This window comes from Schistocerca cancellata, chromosome 1 (assembly GCF_023864275.1).
Source record: "Schistocerca cancellata isolate TAMUIC-IGC-003103 chromosome 1, iqSchCanc2.1, whole genome shotgun sequence".
In the NCBI taxonomy this organism is placed as follows: Eukaryota; Metazoa; Arthropoda; class Insecta; order Orthoptera; family Acrididae; genus Schistocerca; species Schistocerca cancellata.
Genome location: NC_064626.1, coordinates 899,169,220 through 899,190,417, shown reverse-complemented (window position 1 = coordinate 899,190,417; position 21,198 = coordinate 899,169,220). Strand labels below are relative to the sequence as shown.

At 40.2% G+C, this 21,198-nt stretch overlaps 1 protein-coding gene across 1 annotated transcript in view; it reads left to right on the top strand.

The window, feature by feature from the left end:
• The window catches only part of LOC126190826 (uncharacterized), a 138,152-nt gene that overhangs the window by 93,717 nt on the left and 23,237 nt on the right, over positions 1 to 21,198 (top strand). Inside the window, exons 6-8 of the mRNA XM_049931400.1 lie at positions 7,667 to 7,796; positions 14,518 to 14,624; positions 14,704 to 14,757. Of these exons, the coding sequence (XP_049787357.1) occupies positions 7,667 to 7,796; positions 14,518 to 14,624; positions 14,704 to 14,757 (291 nt within the window). The remainder of the gene's footprint in view (positions 1 to 7,666; positions 7,797 to 14,517; positions 14,625 to 14,703; positions 14,758 to 21,198) is intronic.

The following is a 21,198-nucleotide window of genomic DNA, read 5'->3' as shown; positions in this document are numbered from 1 at the left end:
CCTTTAAACTCTTAGTATCCACTGACACTTGCACCCCTGCGTTCAACAAAATCTTAAACCCTTTAGTTCCTAAGGATCCTACCACTGAACATTCCACCTCTGCATACGTATTTGTAGCATTAAAATTAAACGGGAGCTCCCATAGGTGGGTCTTGGGCCCCCTCTGCCGTTTAACTATTGTCCACCTCTATTAACTCCACTTCTCCATTCTCCATGCTGCTGATTTCCACCCCTTCCTCTATTCCTCAGTGACTGGGTACATTGCCTCTGTATGTGTCCCACACGACCACACTTATATAACATTTTATACCCACTGTAAACACTGCTTGTCTATCACGTACCCCTGTTGCCACGTCTATTTCCTCACATTGACTTGCCAGCTGAATGGCCGAATACAAATCTTTCGGAGTCCAGTCACGCACTTTCCGCAACATATGCACCGGTAATCCCCTTAAAAATACATAAAGTGCCCTTTATTCGGTGTCCTGCAAAAGAATACCATTCGCCTCATCACTCTGATCCAACTCGTAAGTATACTCATTAATTTCTCTTATTCTGTCTGCAAATTTCACTACCGTCTCCCCCTGCCTCTTTGTCATTGTACTCAACCTCTCCTTGAAGTACCGAGTGCTATTCTGTTTCTTGTGCCTCTGTAAAAAGCCCCTCCTTAAACTGCTTAAACTGCCCCGTTTTCCTTAAGGCCTCAGAACACCTTATATATGTCTTCACTTCACCCGTAAATCTACTCTTGGCTACATGTAACAACTGTTCATCAGACCAACCATTCATCGCAGCTGAAGTTTCCAAGTCCTCCACAAATGAACACACATCCTCAGATGCCTTGCCAGAAAACAGAATAATCAAACTCGCGGCAGCTGAACCAATCTCCTGCTGCAGCACCCTAGGCAAAAGCGACTGTTCCGATGCGTTTTCCTGCTCACTTCTGGCTGTTAATTCACTTATCAACTGCGTATTGTCTGCAGTCAATTGTGCTACCTTTTCCAACAAAATCCGTACTGCTTCTGGTTCCGACACACCTTGCGTCCCTGACTATGCCATTGTGTTGCTTTTGTTCCCAGTTAATCCTGAAACCAAACATTTAAGTACAAGAATAACATGACTTCCTACAGCTCCGTATCACCATAAACTAATGCAAAAGTAATCAAATGCTATGAAAAACATCTTACTGCCTCAAGCTCACTGACACTTACTCTGACAAGAAAAAATGCGTGCGCAAAACATCTAAATTGGTCTGCCAGGAGCCATACTCAAAACACAAACAAGAAAGGAAAGAAAACGTCCAACACTCAGAAAGAAAACTTGGTCTACACTCACACCACATTTTGTAACTGTAATGCAGGCGGTGGGCTCGAACGTCGTACTGTACAGACGACGCCCAGTATTCTGACACCAAATGTAGAGGAATGTTGGACGAGTATGGAAACTGTCAGAATGTGCCGCATTAAAACTCGTCAGAGTTCCCCAAGTGATTTAAAGCCCCCACCCCACCCGCACGCGCACGTCAGGATGCGCTGGCAGTCAACTCAGCAGTCTCTGTCCCTGCTGCCTCAGCGCTGCGCCTGCTGGAAGCTGCAGGGCGGCCCGCAGCTAGTTTCCGCGCCAGTGTGGCTTAGATTGCTGCGACAACAAACACCCGCGATCCGGCGTCCGAATCTGTGGCCCTTGCCTCGGGATGCCTCCGGCGTGTGTTGGGAGCCAACAAGACTGCCCGCATTAGCGAGCCGTGGCGTGGCACGCTGCTGGCTGGCTGTGGACCCCACGTTGGTCTCAGAGGGTCAAACCAGTGACCTGCCGTGGACTGGAACGCTGGCATCCCATCTGCAGTTGTGTGTAGCCAGTGGTGTGACACACCCCGCCATCCAGGAGAGCTGTCACACTTGGATACCTTGTTAGTGAACCAGTGCCTATTTATCACGGCTGTGCGCCTCTGTTTTGCTAACGCGCCACTCAGAGTCGTGTACTCATAACACCTGGGTTGGGCCAGTGGGCCCCTTCTGTCTGTAACTCGCACCATGCACACCGCTGCATTTATTCTTTTCAGTGGGTCTACGGCCCTGTGGCCTCCATTCTACTTCGCAACCGCTGGTAGCGTAACTTACTGTTAACAGGCCCGCACCTGGCTGTAACTTGTGCGTTCAGAAATATTGTACCAAAGATAACGTTCCCCATCTTAAACGGTGGTGCCGCTACACGTCTTATATATGCAAGATGGATTTAGGTTGGGACTCACCACTGCCCATTCCATTACTTCAATCTCCAGGCTTCACAAGACATCCTTGCTGACTCCTGCCACATAGGCTCTGGCAATAAAAATAATTCTGGGCCATGACTGTGCAGCATCCAGCACATGATCTGTTCTACTTTGTGTGATGGTACACTGATCATGGATGACGATGAGATCCCTGTGACCGTCAACACTGATGCCTCCTCACAACAACATAGAACCTTGGAGATCTGTAGATTTCCTGGACATCAGAGACGACTCATCACAGGTCACTACACATTAACATAGCCATCACCTAGCATTGGAGGATATCTGGACTCATCTGTGAATAACACATTTCACTAGAGATGAAGTAACGTGTTGACATGTGAACGGCAGAACAGAAGGCGAGCTGCACGACGTCCTATCAAACAGGGTGTAGTCCTTTTCTCCTAACCAGTTCATTACAGTCTTATCGGACACAGTGGCTCCAGTGGCCCTTCTGAGATCGTCTTGCAGTACCCCGGTGGTATCTGTGAGAAGCCACGCAGAGATGGCCAGATATGTCTTCACATATGGTTGTAATGTATTGGCGACCTCGTCCAGCTCACCTTGTGTACTGACCTGTCTTCTTGAAGCATGTCCACGACCTATGTATGACAGATGGAGACACATTGGCAGCTGCAACAAACCCAGCAGAAAATCCATCCTTTTTTGGATAAAACAGACCGCCCTTGCAACTTGTGTTACATTAAGATGTCGTGTTGCATGTGCTTGGTTGAATACAGTGTCCACAAATGACAACTACCATCTGTGTACCCTCCTTTAATGCATGACATGGCCAATAGTGGTGAATGATTTTAATTGTTGCATACATTGAAAGTGAAGATTTCAAGCCATGCAGTAAGACCACAGGTACCACCTGTATCAAAATAGATTTAACATACTGGGCGTTGATTCATATGTTCTCCTAATTATTTTGTATGGTGTACTTTCTACTGTGCAGGCATAAAAGAGTAGCAGCATGGTCAGGGCAGAAGAGGGGATCTCGGAAGTGAGGATTCTGAAATTAAAGAGTGAAACTCATTGAATTGTGGTATGTTCACCCGAGGGCACAAGTAAATGTCGACTGCCAGTTTAGGTGATTAGGTAAAATAAAGAAATAGGGAACATGAGAGAGGCAGTTCACATTTGTGTGGCCAGTGAGCTTTCCTCTCTGGTCAAAAGCTGAAGTACGAGAGAGTGTATAGACTGCACTCTGCCTTCAAAGACACTCCGGATACTCCCACACACTTGATTCATCTCCCACATATCCTGTTGTTTCGAGCAGTTAGTTCATGAGCCCACATGAATAGTAAATGGTTGTGAAACTACACTTTTCCTATTAGCAGCAAATAATCCTGAGCTAGTAACGAACATCAGAATGTACAGGGATTAATGAACGAAGGGTTGTTGTACTGAAATTGATTATTGTAACCCCCCCAAATCCTCCAAAAATAAATGAAGAATAACCTATTCAAAAAGCAGATAAAAAGTCGCTTGACGCCTTTCTGAGAGAGAATATCTTCACTCCTTCCAAATTAACAGTGTAAGTGTAGACTGTGGCAAAAAAGTATCGATAGCAGTTGAGAGATTTATACCAAATAAATGAACAAACAACGGAACTGAACCCCCTTGGTACACAAAACAAGTCAGAACATTGTTGCGGAAACAACAAAAAAAGCATGCCAAATTTAAATGGACACAAAATTACGAAGATTGGCAATCTTTTACAGAATCTCAAAATTTAATGCAGACTTCAATGTGAGATACCTGCAATAGTTAACATAACAAAACTTTGTCTTGAAACCGGGCAGAAAAGCCAAAGGAATTCCTGTCGTATGTAAAGTATGCTAGCAGCAAGACACAATCGATGCTTTCTTTATGTGGTAGCAGTGGAAATACTAGCAATGACAGTGCTGCCAAAGCAGAGTTACTAATCACAGCCTTCCGATATTCTTTCACCAAAAAAGACTAAGTAAATATATCTGAATTCAAACCAGGAACAGCTGCTAACATGGGTAACTTAGTAGATATCCTTGAAATAGTGAAGCAGTTTAGATCACTTATTAAAAGCAAGTCTTCTGGTCCACACTGCATATCAATTACATTCCTTTCAGAGTATGCTGATGCAATAGCTCCATACCTAACAATCATGTACAACAACTCGCTTGACAAAAGATCCATATCCAAAGACCGGAAAGTTGCCCAGGTCACACCAATATTTAAGAAATGTCGTAGGAGTAATAGTAGGAATAATCCACTAAATTACAGGCCCATATAATTAACGTCGACTTGCAGCAGGATTTTGGAACATGTGTTCTAACATGTTGCCTCGAAGAGAATGGTCTGTTGACACACAGTCAACAGGGATTTAGAAAAAAATCATTCATGTGAAACACAACTAGCTCTTTTACTCACACGAATTGTTGACTGCTACTGACAAGGATTTTCAAATTGATTCTGTATTTCTAGATTTTCAGAAAGCTTTTGACACAGTACCACACAGGCAGCTTGTAGTCAGATTGCATGCTTACAGAATATCATCATCTCAGTTATGTGACTGTATTTGCGATTTCCTGTCAGAGAGGTCACAGTTTGTAGTAATTGATGGAAAGTTGCAGAGTAAAGCAGAAGTGATTTCTGGTGTTCTCCAAGATAGTGTTTTAGGTCCTATGCTGTTCCTTATCTATATAAATGATTTACTAGGCAATCTGAGCACTCATCTTTGGTTGTTTGCAGATGATACAGTGATTTATTGTCTAGTAAAGTCATCAGAAGATCAAAACAAATTGCAAAAGATTTAGAAAAGATATCTGTATGGCACAAAAATTGGCAGTTGACCCTAAATAATTAAGTGTGAACTCTTCCACATGAGTGCTAAAAGGAATCTGTTAAACTTCAGTGCCACAATAAATTAGTCAAATCTAAAGGCTGTAAATTCAACTAAATACCCAGGAATTGCAATTACGAGCAACTTAAATTGGAAAGAACATGTAGAAAATGTTGTGGGGAAGGCAAACCAAAGTCTGCATTTTATTGCCAGAACACTTAAAAAATGTAATAGATCTACTGCGCTTGTCCGTCCTCTTTTGGAGTACTGCTGCATGGTCTGGGAGCCTTACCAGATAGGATTAACGGAGTATATAGAGAAAGTTCAAAGAAGAGCAGCACATTTTGTACTTAGTGAAATAGAAGTGAGTGTCACTGACATGATACAGCATTTGGGGAGGATGTCATTTAGAGAAAACCATTTTTCGTTGCGGCAGAATCTTCTCACAAAAGTTCAATTGCCAACTTTCTCCTCTGAATGCAAAAATAACAAGTAACATTTGTGTTGCCGGCCGGTGTGGCCCTGCGGTTTTAGGCGCTTCAATCTGGAACCGCGTGACCGCTACGGTCGCAGTTTCGAATCCTGCCTCGGGCATGGATGTGTGTGATGTTATTGGGTTAGTTAGGTTTAAGTAGTTCTAAGTTCTAGGGGACTGATGACCACAGATGTTAAGTCCCATAGTGCTCAGAGCCATTTGAACCATTTTTTTTGAACATTTGTGTTCTTAATCTATGTGTACATACTCTCAGAAAATGTGTTCAGTCTCTCCTGGAAAAAAGGTGCCAAATGAAAGTGGTGCAAAATTTGCATCACTCATTAGCTGTTCTTGTACAGTTTCAGCTGTGGAATGATTTCATGGTGCAGAGTAGCATACATTCATCCAGGAGAAATGTCTGTGAGGGATGAGTTTTATGACTAATTGTGCTATAGCAATAAGCATAACTTTTACTGTGTAGAGATCTAGCCAGTGGACACAGCTAATTTCCTTAATCCACATTTGTCCTCTCTGAGCTGTGGCTTACTCTCTGATCTCAACAGGAAATTAACTCCTAATCTACCTTGTTCACTTTGGCTATGTGGTTCATTTGATCTGTTTGAGGGGTTATACTGCTAATAATTTTTTTGAACAAGTGAGTGCCAAAGGGAGAGAAGTAATATTTTTCCCTTCCTTCTTTTGTTTTTTCATAGACAAACATACTGGATCTCTTTCCTGGGCTTCTGCCCAATGATTTATTGATAGTGAGTTTAATTTGTCTTGTATTTTTCCCTTTATTACAACTCCAACTTTTTAAATGTATTTCACATTCATTTCAGATGTCTTGTTTCTTGTGAGGTTTTCCTGGGATGACTGATCAATGGAATGCTTTGGCTGCACAATATTTAGATGACACTCTGCCATCTTCTTCAGATGCTGTCAGTTTTGCAGACTGGTTGGAATCCAGGCAGCAAGTACATATAACATGAAAACTTACAGCCTCGGAAGAATATAGCTGTGGCAGTCGTTGAAATATTATGCGCAAAATGGAAACAGTAACTCAGTAGAACACCCAGAAGCCCACCATTAATCTTTTTCTTAATTTTGTATAAACATTAGCTGCTGTGTTATCGCAGTGAGATGTACTACTGGTGCTTGAAGTCCCAGTACTGCCATCTTAATTGATTACGTGGGTTGGATGAAAAGTAAGGTTAATACATGATGTGTGTCACATGGTATGCACACTCTACAGCCAACAGCAGAAGGTGTGTTGAAGTAGTGCAGTGAGCGGCGACGGCTGTGTTTGAGTCAGTTGCAGTGCCTACTGTATAAAAATGTAGGAGACCAATTCAGGCTCCCTAACAGTATGTCACTGCTGCTTATTAATACAGTTTCTTGTGACATCACCTTCATCCTGCAATGAGAAGAAGAGTGATGGCACCTGGAACTGCATCGCATCATCCTTGATGTCAATGCATGATGCCACTCAGCGAACACTGTGCAGGAGCTCCTGTATATATAGGGGTGGGAGATACTCGAATATCCCATGCATTCGTCCGATATGAGACAGTGCGATTACGACTCATATGCCTGAATGAAGGAACCCCTTCCTGGCATGCACTACAATGCAACAGAAGACATCACGTTGTCACAGGGCAGTCCTTAAGAGAGGTCGACAGAGATAGATGCGTTAAGTGTCACACACCTTCCGTCTATGTGGGGGAAAGTGATAGAGATGCGGGGCTGTTTAATATGGTGAACATCTGGTATGATTTATAACAGTGTTGCTACTACTTTCTATCCAACCCATGTATTTGTGACTTCACGACAACTGTACACATGAATGTTGGCATCGTTAATCTAACAAAAGCGGACATTTTCTTCATTCATCCTGTAAATAACCTGGTGTTTTCTCCAATTACCTTTGTATGAATGGGATGTTACATTTCCATAAATGAGAAAAGAGAAGGCACAGTCCTATCGTGTATCTCTGTTCCACTAAATTCAAATACTAATTGTGAATGACTCTTACTGTATCAACCTTAGCTATAATTTGAATAATTCATTGTTATATCACTTTCAATTTTGTCAACAGGTAAATAAAAACCGGCCCAGTGTTGGGCAAGCACAACATCCTGGTAACAGACGTGGTAGTAAAATGTATCAACGGAAAACACAAGTGCCTGTTGCTCTTGGAACTATTAGAAGTGCTCAGAAGATTTCTGGTATGAAAGAATGAATGTTCCTCAGTATTGCTGAAGTTATTTGGTTATTTGTACCTTTTTCATCTCTTCTCTCTGTGTCAAGTGCCCCCCCCCCCCCCCTCTCTCTCTCTCTCTCTCTCTCTCTCTCTCTCTCTCTCTCTCTCTCTCTCTTTCTCTCTAAGTTGGTAATAGTTTTTTGGTTAAGTTATGACTGGGCATTTTAAGGGAAATTACATGTGGGTTTCCTTGGGTTAAAGATATTCTGTATGCCAGATGAGTACTAAAATGTTTTCTGCAGCTCTTTCAGAGGGGGATGCATGTGCCGTGAAGTGAATTTTTTTTTTTATTTATTTTTTCCCTATACACAGGCTGCTCTGAGGAGAGTGAGATAGCACAGGTTTTTTATACAATGATTGAAGGTATTTCATGATAATTGAAAATAACAATCCAGTTTCATCATGATAGCAAGAATGTGTGTCAGAAATACATTTAAAAAAATGTGAACTTATTTATGTCATATTAGGAGTTCTCAGAAACTTGACAGGGTATCTCTTGCAAAATGTTTTAAGGCTGTTTAAGGTAGTAGCTCTCTTCAACCCTTTATAACCTGGCTTCCTGTGAAAAGCAACCCTATCCTGTCTTATCATTGTTTGTTCATTAAACATTATTTGCAAGTGTTTTTGTGCCCTTGCTTTAAATTAGTGACAGTTGCAATGGACAAGCATCACTCATTACTCATTTTCTCTCAAAACACTAAAAAATAGTGCTGTAAAAGAAGACATGTTGAGTAATAAGCTGTAGGTAATACTGTTTGCAATATTTGGCACATGTACACTTTATCTAAAAACTTCGGATTTGTGCTGATCCTGACCGGTGGAGCAAGAGATAAAAATGGGGGCAAGTACTCTGGAGAAATAAGCATTTTAAGCATGAAGATTATGTATATTTCCTAATCAGAGAGTATAAGTGCAAACCAGTAATACTTAACTGCTGCGACCGTCACTGTAAGAATTACAGGCTGAAACCAGAAATGTAGCAGGAAAATATTTTTGAATAGTATGTGCATAGGAAATAGAGGTTAGATGCCAGTAACAGTGGCGTATTTATCGTTTTAACAACCACAGTCTTACGTCAGGAAATAAACAGTGATTTAGAATGTGAGATATTCCATATATAGTTAGACATTAAAGATGGACAAATGCTACTGATCAATTCGTTCTACTACCCATCTTCATCAAGCATTGAAGGCATCAGACACATCACAGAAAACTTAGCATATACTTGTAAACTGTGTGAACTACAGTTGTAAATGGAGACTGCAATTCGCAGCAGCAGAGTGAAAGGTGCAAATTTTCATTATTAATGCTAGGGGCGAAAATTCACATTGAGTGTCTAAATGACATAGTTGTTATGGTAAGAACTCGAATATCCTGATAAGAGGCACACACAGTGAATTTAGTACAACTTTATGATCATATCACTAAATATATCAGACTGCAGTCGTCGAGGGGATTCTTAAGAAAGGTATGAAGTATTTCTGCTTAACGAGAGTGATAAGAACCTGAGTTCTAGTTATCCAGGTAGCTAGTACTCTCATGGGAAGGGGTATATACATATAGAATCAACAACATAAACTTAATTATTGCAGGTCATGTGTTAGATAATTATGTATCAAGTAAGGTAGTCATGGACGAGAGTGATAAGAACCTGAGTTCTAGTTATCCAGGTAGCTAGTACTCTCATGGGAAGGGGTATATACATATAGAATCAACAACATAAACTTAATTATTGCAGGTCATGTGTTAGATAATTATGTATCAAGTAAGGTAGTCATGGATAGAAAGGGTCCACCCTCAGCCAGTACAGTAACAAAGTTGGTAAGCTAGTATGAAATCAGAAATACATTAAATGCAGATTCAAACAAAACTATGTACTGCAGAGAAACAAAAGCTGAATGAAGTGAGAATGAGTAAGAACAGCTGTGCAGGGAGTGTTTAAGCAAACTCTTTACCTGCCAAATTTTCAAGAAAAGAAATAAAAATTCAGAAATGTTTTGTCCTATGTAGTCAGTCAGGAAATTAAAATCTATTCTTCGTGTTGCTTGTTCATCACACTAGCATGACGGTAGAACATAATGAAATGCGACCAAATAAACTATATACTATCCTCTGAATTTACATCTCCTAAACAATAGTGACCACAGTTATTCTTATTGAATGTCACACAGGCACCAAAATGACAGACTTAGAGATTACAAATTCAAAAAGCAAGTTCCTTGGTACAGGAAAAGTATGGACATGGTGGAATATTCATTAGAATCATATTGATCATGCAAAATATTCAACTACTGCTCTAGCAACCGTTTATTGCATTTATTATAGATCTTCAGAGCAGTAGTGTGACCAATAATAACAGAAAAAACATAAGTTTATCTATTTTAAGGAGTGTTGACTTTCGGTGACAAGGATCAACTTACTGTAGAATTATGGATGTTGGCTGCTTAAATATTATTACATTTTGAAGACCAAACTACTACTCCGCTGGAAGCAATGTGATTGTATATATGCGGATTTCGTGAAATTCAGCTCCAAAAGGCCATAGTTAATGAAGTCCAGGTTGATTGTGGTTTTTGTGTCAAGGAAACTGCAGTGCTCCGTAGTAAATAAACTGATATAAAATCCCAGAGCAGCATGTGACTGAACTGAAGTTGTGTTACCAAAGGGAATTCAGTACATTGTTCTCAGTGAGGAAACTTATGATTAAAGTATCATCAGACATTGCTCAGGAAAGTGCAAAAAAGTCCATTGCAGTTCAGAAAATATGTAAATGACCATTACATAACGCGTACCTCTTTGCAGAGCAAGGCTGAGTCACTAGAAAATTGTGAATTGCAGGAAGACCTTTAAATTGCATCACCTATTGTCAACTGTCAGCTGACCACTGCAAGGTAACCAAATGCTATTACAATTAGTTAAATACTTGACGACAATCTGAGAAAGAACAAAACCTCAAGGATTGCATCTGGTGGAGGGCTTTTAAATGGAGTGACCACATAAATCTAAGTATGCGGTGTATAGGTGCTAGACTGCAATTTGTTAGAACCTTCAGAGAAAGTAATTTATCCATGATTGAAGTAAGATGATATGGTTACATGTTGGTCTTAAAAGTATTGCCTGTCAGTTTGCAAGCTCTACCAAGCTGGACTAATTGAAGCATTTAATTAACACCTTCATTTTATGTTTTATTTATTCCCATTTTATGGCCTTCATTGAACCACTCTGTCAGACTTTATACAAAGAATTTTTCAGTTTCCTGTCAACCCAGTACTTCTTCATTCTCTCAGATCTCATCCTTTCTTCATCAGAAATCACCCTTCCTATTGTCTGTTTGTTGATTCTGATTTGCAGTCTGGTTTGTTTGCCTGCGAGTTTCCTGATTTTGTTAGTTTTGTTTCATAGGTCTTCCAATGTAATCTGTAGCTCATCCATATCTTCCTTGATTCTGTTGTCCACTTAATGTTGCACTTATTATTCCACAATTTTTCTATTACTCTCCTGATGATCCTGTTCTCTTGTCTTCTGATTAGATGTCTGAAAAATGAAATTAGTTTTTTCCTGATTGTACTCATTATTGGTTCTATTTCCTTGTAGACTGTCATTTGTAGCTACTCTCCAGTGTCCATCTTTGTGGTACGATTTGTTGATGCACGTTCTGATGATTCTTCTGTCTATTTTGAGTATTTTGTGTATTTGTGCAGTGTTAGTTTTTTTGAAGATGGTTTCACTTGCGCATGTTATTTCTGGTTGAGTGACTGTTTTGTAGTGTTTTAATTTTGTTTCTAATGACAGGCTCTTTTTTGTAGGTGTTCTTTGTGATTTATTGTGCTCTAGTCAATTTGTTTATTCTGTTATGCCATTTTGGCTTTCCATCGAGGTTATATGTTATGATTTTTCCCAGATATTTAAATTTATCTAAAATTTTCATTTCTTGGTTTCCTATGGCAATTTTGTTTGAGTGGTGGGTCAGTTAACATGTTGACTGTTTTTTCAGAGGATATTCCAAGACCAGTTTTCTATGCTATTTCCTGTAATGAGATAACTTGGTGTTTGGTTTCCTGAATACTGTTGAACAAGAGAGCAAGGTCATCAGCAAATCCTATACAATTTAAACTTATTTTGTCTTTGAGTCTTCCAATTTGGATGTTCTTTGGGTTAATCTTGTACCATTCCCTCATTATGTATTCTAAAGCACAGTTGAACAGCAGGGGTGCCAAGCAATCTCCTTGTCTTGAACCTGTTTTTATGATGAATGGTTCAGAGAGTTCCCCCCAGAACTTGACTTTTGGTACAGTGTTGATTAAGGTGAGTCCTATCAATTTGATTAATTTTGTATGGAGCCCAAAATTTCTTAAGATTTTTAACATTGAAGGTCTAAGTCCATGAAGGTTATTACAAGAGGTTTATTTCATTTCTTGTAATGTGGCTAATTTTAAACTGATGATCTCTTCAGCACAGCTTCTCCAAGGTCTGAAGCCTCCTTGGTATTCACCTAATTCTTCCTCGAGTTGCTCTTTGATCCTCTTGTATAGGATTCTGGAGTGCAGTCTAAGAAAGAGATACCTCTGCAATTATCTGGGTTGCTTTAATCTCCTTTTTTTGTGGAGTGGGTGGATTATGGCTGTGGTCCAATGTTCGTAAACTTTTCTGTTATCCAGATTTTTTTTAGGGCTATGTGTAAGGATGTTCGAACTACATCACTGGCAAATTTCCACATTTCTGAAAGCACTTGGTCTTCTCCACATGCCTTATAATTTTTCATCTCTCTGAGGAGTACCATTTCCACCTCTTGGGTTGTTGGAGGATTTATGAGATCAGTTGGAGTCTTGATGGGTGTGTCTGTATTAATTGCTAAAAGTTCCTGGGGTTCTTCACAATTCAAAAGTTTACTTAATGCTTTTGCCATTATTTCGGCACTTTCCTTGTCATCATTTGCCATTTTTCCATCGTCCCTTTTCAGCATTATTATGACAGGGCAAATTTTTGCAATTGTCTTGCAAAAATTTTGTAAAAATCTCTGGAAATGGGTTTTATGGTAATTTTCTTCTATTGAGTCGATTAGATCTGTCTGTGACTGTCTCTTGGTTTGCCTGATAATTTGTGTGAACTTTTTCCTGATATTTTTGAGGTTGGCTGTATTTTCTTCTGTTTTGTGTGTTTGAAATTTTAACCATGCATAATGTCTTTCTTCACAAATTCCGTCACATTCTGAGTTCCACCAGACATGTCTTTTACGTCTGTTCAATGGGGCTAAATTTTCTGCTTGTTGCCTGAGAATTTGAACCAGTTCTACTAAATTATGTCAGTTTTATATTTTCTGTGTGACTTCTCTATATTTATTGTTTCTAATTAACTGGTGGGGATCGAAGTTCCTTGTTTGTTTATTGCATTTTGGTTTCTTTTTTAGTGATGTGAACTTAATTTTGATTTTGACAATGTAATGATCTGAACCTGTATCTACCCCTCTTAATACTTTAACATTGTAGATTTCTCTGTGGAAGAATTAGCCCATAAATACATGATCCAGCTGCCATTTCCCTTTTCTCCAATCAGGATGTTTCCAAGTTTTAAGTTTGTTTGGCCTACTTATGAAGGATGTGGACTTTGAGATCAGTTTGTGTTTCCTACAGAGCTCAACAAGTCTTTGGCCATTCTTATTTGTTTGTTTATGTGGAGCCTATTTCCCAATGATATCCCGGTATTTCTTCTCTCTTCAGAGTTGGGCATTGAAGTCCCCTAACAGGATCTTAACATTGTTAATATTTACTTGGTTTATTCGTTGGTCAAGGAGACCCCAAAACTTTTCCACTTCTTTCCTAGTCTTTGTTAGAGAAAATTCTTTTCATTAGTAGGGGCATGGGGCATTAATGATGGTATAAATTTTGTTGAATGCTTTTAAACCCAAAGTTGCAGTTCTAGGGGAGACGGCTTGAAAATCTATAATTGAATCTATTATTTTCTGTTTATATAACTACCAGCTATTTTTTCCTCCCTGAAAACTTTCAGTACCAAAGTATGGCCAAGGAAAAGTTAAACACCCCAGTGTTGCTCAGTGCAATATTATTAACTTAAATACATGTATCACTGCTTAAAGTTACTTGGAATGGTCATATGAAGTTCAAGAAAGGAATAAAGGGAAAGAGATTAGAAAACTATAAATGAAACTAAAAAAGAGACAAATCAACAAGGAAACACATCCATAGCAATACACAGGCATCATCAACCAATTAAACTGAGAATAATTGTAATAGAATTATAAGAATAATAATAGTAATAATTATTTTTAAATTAGGTATGGCATAAAGTGGATTTGTCTTGAAGATTTTATTGGAAATATCACCTCAAAATTTAGATTAGGTGAAATCCAGATTTATTTAGTATCGTAAAATGTGCTTCTCCAATTTGCCTGGTGAGGGGAATGTGAACTTTCACTTTAATCATCATGGAATATCTTTCTATCTGCCTCCACCTTCCACCCACTCCAGTGTCATCACACGACTGTACGTTAAGGTAGTGGAATGTAAACTTAAGACATTGCTTTCATGATTATTATACTGTGTGTTTAGATTTCTTTTACTTTGTTAAAGTAGTTACATTCATGTTTTATTTTAATGTATTAAACTATCTGTAAGAAAATGTGATTTGGTATTAAGTGAAAAGATCTTTGTTCTTGCATATCACTGTAGCAAGCAGTGCTAAGAAAGGAGACACTAAACCACCAGTAACCAGATTTCAAAATCAAAGCAGTTCAGCCACAGCTCTGCCATCCAGGCAGTCGAAGATTAGTGGAAAGGTATGTGACGCTATAATTTCACTCAGCTGCCAGTTCACTGTTTCAGCATTTATGATGTCAACAATTTCATGTTTTTCAGGTTATGGGGCGCCTTCCTCACCTTGCAAACTTAGAAAACTCTGTTAATCTCCTTGTAAGTATATTTAACAGTTATCTGAATTTAAGTGCCATCTTGCTTCTGTTTAGAATACAATCATTTTAGCTTTTATCCCCAAACTACTTGTAACACAAATGTTGTTTCAGAACATGTCATAAATGTTGGTTTTTTTTTTTTTTTTTTTTTTTTTTTTTTTTTTTTTTTTTTTTTTTTTTTTTTTTTTTTTCAGCTTAAACATTCCATTTAGAAGTGTAAATATAGAAATGACTGGTTTCAATATAAAATTCAACCATACTGCCTCATCAGGAAGGTTATACAGGGCGAGTCAAAAGTCCTTGGACACCTTCATAAGTTGGAAGATTAAAGGGAAAATTGAAATGTGATGATGGGAACATAGGTTGGATGTGGGGCCGCAACTTTTAGAGTGAATGTCATTCATGGCCACCAACTTGAAACCCACCATTTTGGATTAAATGGCCACGTATCAGGGCTCCGGCGTTATATACACTTACGGTTCGATGGTTGCTGGTCGTGTCAGTTATGCACTAACTCTAGGGGACCATTCCGAACAAAGTTCCTTGCCGGATGGCTGCAGCATTTACACTGCTGAGCTGGTCACCATCTTTCGTGTCCTAGAGTATATCCGCTCCTGCTCAGGTGAGTCCTTTGTTATCTGTAGCGATTCCCTGAGCGGTTTACGAGCTCTCGACCAGTGTTTCCCTCGTTCTCGTATGGTGATGGCTATCCATGAGACCCTGCATACTCTTGCCCGTTGCGGCCGCTCTGTGGTCTTTGTTTGGACCCCGGGCCATGTTAGGATACCCGGCAATGAGAATGTTGACCGCCTGGTGAAAGAGGCCACTAGTAAATCATCTCTGGAGATTGGCCTCCCAGAGACTGATTTGCGGGCAGTCTTGCGCCGCGAAGTTCTATCGGTTTGGGACGCTGAAAGGCGCAATCTGCCCACGCCAAACAAACTCCGTCTAATCAAGGCGACGACGACTGTGTGGCGGTCGTCCATGCGGGTCTCCCGCAAGGAGTCTGTTGTCCTCTGCCGGCTGCGCATTGGGCACACTTGGCTTACACACGGCCACTTATTGCGCCGTGAGGACGCACCTCTATGTCGCTGCGGCTCCGTTTTATCTGTGCTCCATATTTTATTGGAGTGTCCTCTTTTAGCTGTGCTGAGGCAGACGTTTGCACTGCCTGATACGCTCCCTGCCCTTTTAACAGGTGACGCTGCTGTGGCTGGCTTAGTTTTGCGTTTTATTCGGGCAGGGGTTTTTTATCATTTAATGTGAGTGTTTGTTTTATTTTATTGTTTTGTGTTGATTCTGGCCTTTGGCCTACGGTTTTAAACTCAGTTTTTAATGTGTTTTCGGTTGTTGGCATTTCCTTTTTTTGTTCCTATGGTCGGCCAACCACTGTCACACTCTGTGTGATTTTATTTCGTTTTGTCTGGTCCTTGTCTACGTTTCTTTTGTTCTGTGTCGTCTGTCTCCTATTCTGTTGAACATTTTTTATTCTCTGTGGGTATTTTTTTAGTTTTTTGGAAAAAGGGACCGATGACCTCTGCAGTTTGGTCCCTTTAATCCTTAAACCAACCAACCAACCAATTCGTGTTGTTCAGTATCCCATAGGCAGAACTCCCAACTCATGGTCATCCTCGTTAAGTCGATGTTGCATCTGCAGCTTATAAGGATACCACTTATTGGTGTGCAATATCCGGACAACGGAGGTTTGGCTTATTCCACATGTTAGGGCCACACGACGGGTACTTCATTTAGGACTTTTCACAAACGACGCAAAAACCACAGTTGCAGTTTCCTCATTGGTGGCAGTCCTTGGTCGCCCACTACATGCCCTATCGTGAACAGAGCCCGTCTCACGGAATTTGGTGATCACATGAGCCGCCGTGCTGTGCGATACTGGGTCTCTGTCTGGGTGCAGTCTGTTGTAGTCAGCTGCTATTGTTCGGTAGCTGCGTTCCCCTCATATAAGAATGATTTCGATCTTACGTTCACGTGTCAGACCCATTTTAGATCATCTGGAACAAAGAGAGACGTGAGTCAGTATCAAGGTAACTTTGAACATTAATAACTTCTAAACTCTACAAGATAGACAAAAACAGATTACACTGCTCAGTTCCAGAGCTCAAGCGAGTGTTATTTTTAATGTGTAATACAACCCCCTCCCCATTAAAAAAAAAAAAAAAAAATGCCTTTAATCCAAAATGGCGGATTTCAAGATGGCAGCCATGAATGACATTCACTACAAAAGTTGCGGCTTCACGTCAAACCTGTGTTCCTATCATAACATTTCAATTTTCCCTTTAATCTTCCAGCTTATGAAGGTGTCCAAGGACTTCTGACTCGCTCCAGTGTAATGTGTGTTTTTAGTCATTTGCTGTAGGTTCCAAATACATAATTAATTTTACATCTTTTTGATCTGTCACTCAGAATAATTATCCAGTCACGTCTGCTTTATGCTCAACATCCTAGACAACAGTAATTTCAAACAGGTAATTGGTATTAAAGAATGTTGTGCATTCACACACACACACACACACACACACACACACACACACACACACACACTACATGAAATACAGTGCAGTGATAATGACAGGACGGGCTAATCATATTCAGTATAATATTGACCACATATCAGAAATAATCATATCATAAGGTCTTATGTATCATACAGTATGTGAAACTTAACCAGAAAAGAGACAACACTTCCTCAAAAATTGCAAGATGGGAAATATAGTTTCTGTGGAGCCAGTATGATCAGAGTGGCTCCAATAACAGTGACTACTGCATATTATCTGATTATGCACCAAGGTGACAAAAGTACAGGATACCTACCAACAATGTGCTGGACCTCCTTTTGCACAGCGTAATGCAACAACTCTATGTGGCATGGACTCAACAAGTTGCTGGAAGTCCCCTGCAGAAATACTGAGCCAAGATGTGTCTATAGCCGTCCATAAATGCTAAGGTGCTGCTGGTGCAGGATGTTGTGCACGAACTAACTTCTCAATTATGTCCCATAAATACTCAGTGGTACTCATATTGGGTGATCTGGATGGCCAAATCATTTGCTCATATTGTCCAGAATGTTCTTCAAGTGAGTCACAGACAGTTGTGGCCTGGTGACATGTTTGGGAACACAAAGCCCACGAATGGCCGCAAATGGTCTCTTAAGTGGCTGAACTTGACCATTTCCAGTCAATGGTCAATTCAGTTGGACCAAACATAGCCCACACCGTTATGAAACCACCATCAGCTTGCTCAGTGCCTTCTTGATAACTAGGATCCATGGCTTCATGGGGTGTGTGCCACACTCATACCCTAGCATTGGCGCCTACAAACTGAAATTGGGACTCATCTGGCCAGACCACAGTTATCCAGTCACCTGGGGTCCAACCGATGGTCACGAGCCCATTAGAGGTGCTGCAGGCGATGCCATGCTGTTAGCAAAGCACTCACATCAGTCGTCTGCTGCCATTGCCCATTACTGCCAAATTTCGCTGCACTGTCCTAATCGATACGTTGGTGGTACATCCCACATTGATTTCTGTGGTGATTTCACACAGCCATTAGCATTGACAATTCTGCGTAAACGTTACTGCTCTTGGTCATCACGTGAAGGACATTGGTCATTGCATTGTCCGTGGTGAGAGGTAATGCCTGAAATTTGGTATTCTTGGCACACTCTTGACACTAAGGGGTCTTGAAATATTGAATTCCCTAACGATTTCCAAAATGTAATGTCCCACACATCTATCTCCAATTACCATTCTGTGTTCAGATCTGTTAATTCATGTTGTGCTGTCATAATAATGTTTGAAACCTCTCCACATGGATCACACAACAGTTCTGCCAGTGCACTGCCCTTATATACCTTGTGTACACAGTATTACTGCCATCTGTATATGTGCATTTTGCTGTGTCATTACTTTTGTCACCTCAGTGTACACTGGTGTGCAAAACATAAAGATGAAAGTAAATTTTGCATCATGTGTCACTGCCATGTAACATAACTCAATAAAACTTGGACCATACACAAAAAGAACTGCTACAATATAGTACAAAAGGTAACTGAAAGAAATATGTAATGCAGTTAATAGAAATGACGCTTTCAGTAAGAGATAATTATTATATTGATGTCTATATCTACATCTATAAACTGAAAACCACCGTGAGGTGCGTGACAGAGAGTACGTTCTCCCATTGTACCAGTTATTAGGGTTTCTTCCTCTTCCATTCATGTATGGAGTACAGGAAGAATGATTGTTTGAGTGCCTCTGTGTGAGCCCTATGTGAGCTTTAGCTTGTTCTTCAAACTTAGTTAATAGACTTTCTCAGGATAGTTTTAAGTCCATCTTCAAGAGTCTTCCAGTTCAGTTCCTTCAGTATTTCTGTGGTACTCTCCCAGGGATTAAACAGTCCTGTGACCATTCATGCTGCCCTTGTCTGTATACGTTCAATACCCCCTGCTAGTCCTATTTGGTATAGGTTCTACGCACTTGAGCACTATTTTGTAGCCGGTTGCACGAGTGATTTGTAAGTAATCTCCTTTATAGACTGATTGTGCTCCCCAGTATTCTACCAATAAACTAAAGTCTACCTCCTGCTTTACCCATGACAACCTATGTGATCATTCACTTTCATATTCCTACGAAATGTTACACCTAGGCATATGTAACACAGGATACTATTTTTTTTTTTCGTTTTATGAAGTGCAAAATTTTGTATTTCTGAACATATAGAGCAAGTTGCCAATCTCAGCACCACATTGAAATCTTATCAAGGTGTGACTGAATATTTATGTAGCTTGTTTCAGATAGTATTTCATTATAGATATGCAAAAAGCCTGATTTTACTATTAATATTGTCTGCAAGCTCATTAATATACAATATGAGCAGCAAGGGTCCCAACACACTTCCCTGGGGCACACCCAAAGGTACCTCTACACCTGATGATGACACTCCATCTCTCCATCCAGAATAACATGCTATGTCCTCACTCAAGTCACAAATTTCACTTGATACCCCCATATGATCATACTTTTGAAAATAAGCATAGGTGTGGTACTGAGTCATACGCATTTCGGAAATCAAGAAGTATTGCCTCTACCGAGTTGGTTTCATCCAAAGCTTTCAGTATGTCTTGTGAGAAAAGGGTGATTTAGATTTCATATGACCGATGTTTCTGAAATCCCTGCTGCTTGCCATTGAGGAGGTCATTCTGTTAAAGCTACCTCATTTTGTTTAAACTCATAATATGTTCTAAGATTCTACAGCAAATCGAGTCAAGGATACTGGACGGTAGTTTTGTGGATCACTTCTGCTACCATTCCTATAGACAGGTGTGACCTGTGCCTTTTTCCAAGAAGTGGGCACAGTTTTTTGTTCGAGGGATATATGACAGATTATAGTAAGAAGAGGTGCTAACTCGGCTGCTGATTCGCATAGAACCTGACAGGGATTCCGTCAGGGCCTGGAGCTTTGTTCAATTTTAACTATTTCAGCTGTTTCTCGACACCACTGAGACTAATACTTATTTCATCCATCGTTTCAGTGGTACGACCATTAAATTGGGGCAATTCTCCTGGGTTTTCCACTGCAAAGGAACATTTGAAAATGGAATTAAGCATTTCAGCTTTTGCTTTGCTATCCTCAGTTTCAGTTCCTGTCTCATTCATTAGGGCTGGACACTAACTTGGCTGCCACTAACAGCCGTCACATAAGACTAGAATGTCTTTGAACTTTGTAAAATGTCATTTGACAATGTTATGCTATGGTAGTCAGTGAAGGCATCGCGCATTGCTCCTTGACAGCCAAACGCATTTCATTCAGCATCTTTCTATCTATAGGTCTACACTTAGTTTTATACCTGTTATGCAGCAATCTGTTTCTTTAAAAGTTTCTTTACAGTGACTGTATCATGGAGATTCCCTCCCAATATGAACTGTTGTACTGGCACGTGTCTATTCAGTGCAGTGTCACTGCGATTCACCCAGGAATGGTCCCTTGGACATAATAAAACCTGAGACATGGATCTTAATAGGGTGTGTGGTCATTATGGACAGCAGTGCATGCTCTGCAGCATGCTTTCAAGTTGGCCACAAGGTTAGTAAGGAGTTCTTATTTGTAGCGTGTTTCATTTGTCCACCAGCACGGCTGACAAATACTGGATGGTCATTGGTGCATGTGGACATACTGCAATATGTCTCCTGAATGCACCCCCCACTTCACACATGCTCAGTGATCTTTTAGTTGGGGAAGGGGTGCAGGCTAATCCATTTGCTGAACATCTTCTCATTGAAAGAGCTCTGCTTCACCTGCACTGTTCAATGCAGTCACACATTGTCATGCCTAAAATTTAAGTCGGAGCCAAATGCACCTGGAAAGATACAAATGTGGAAGTAGTACAGAGTGAGTGTACATGTTCAAAGATTTGGAGATTGGT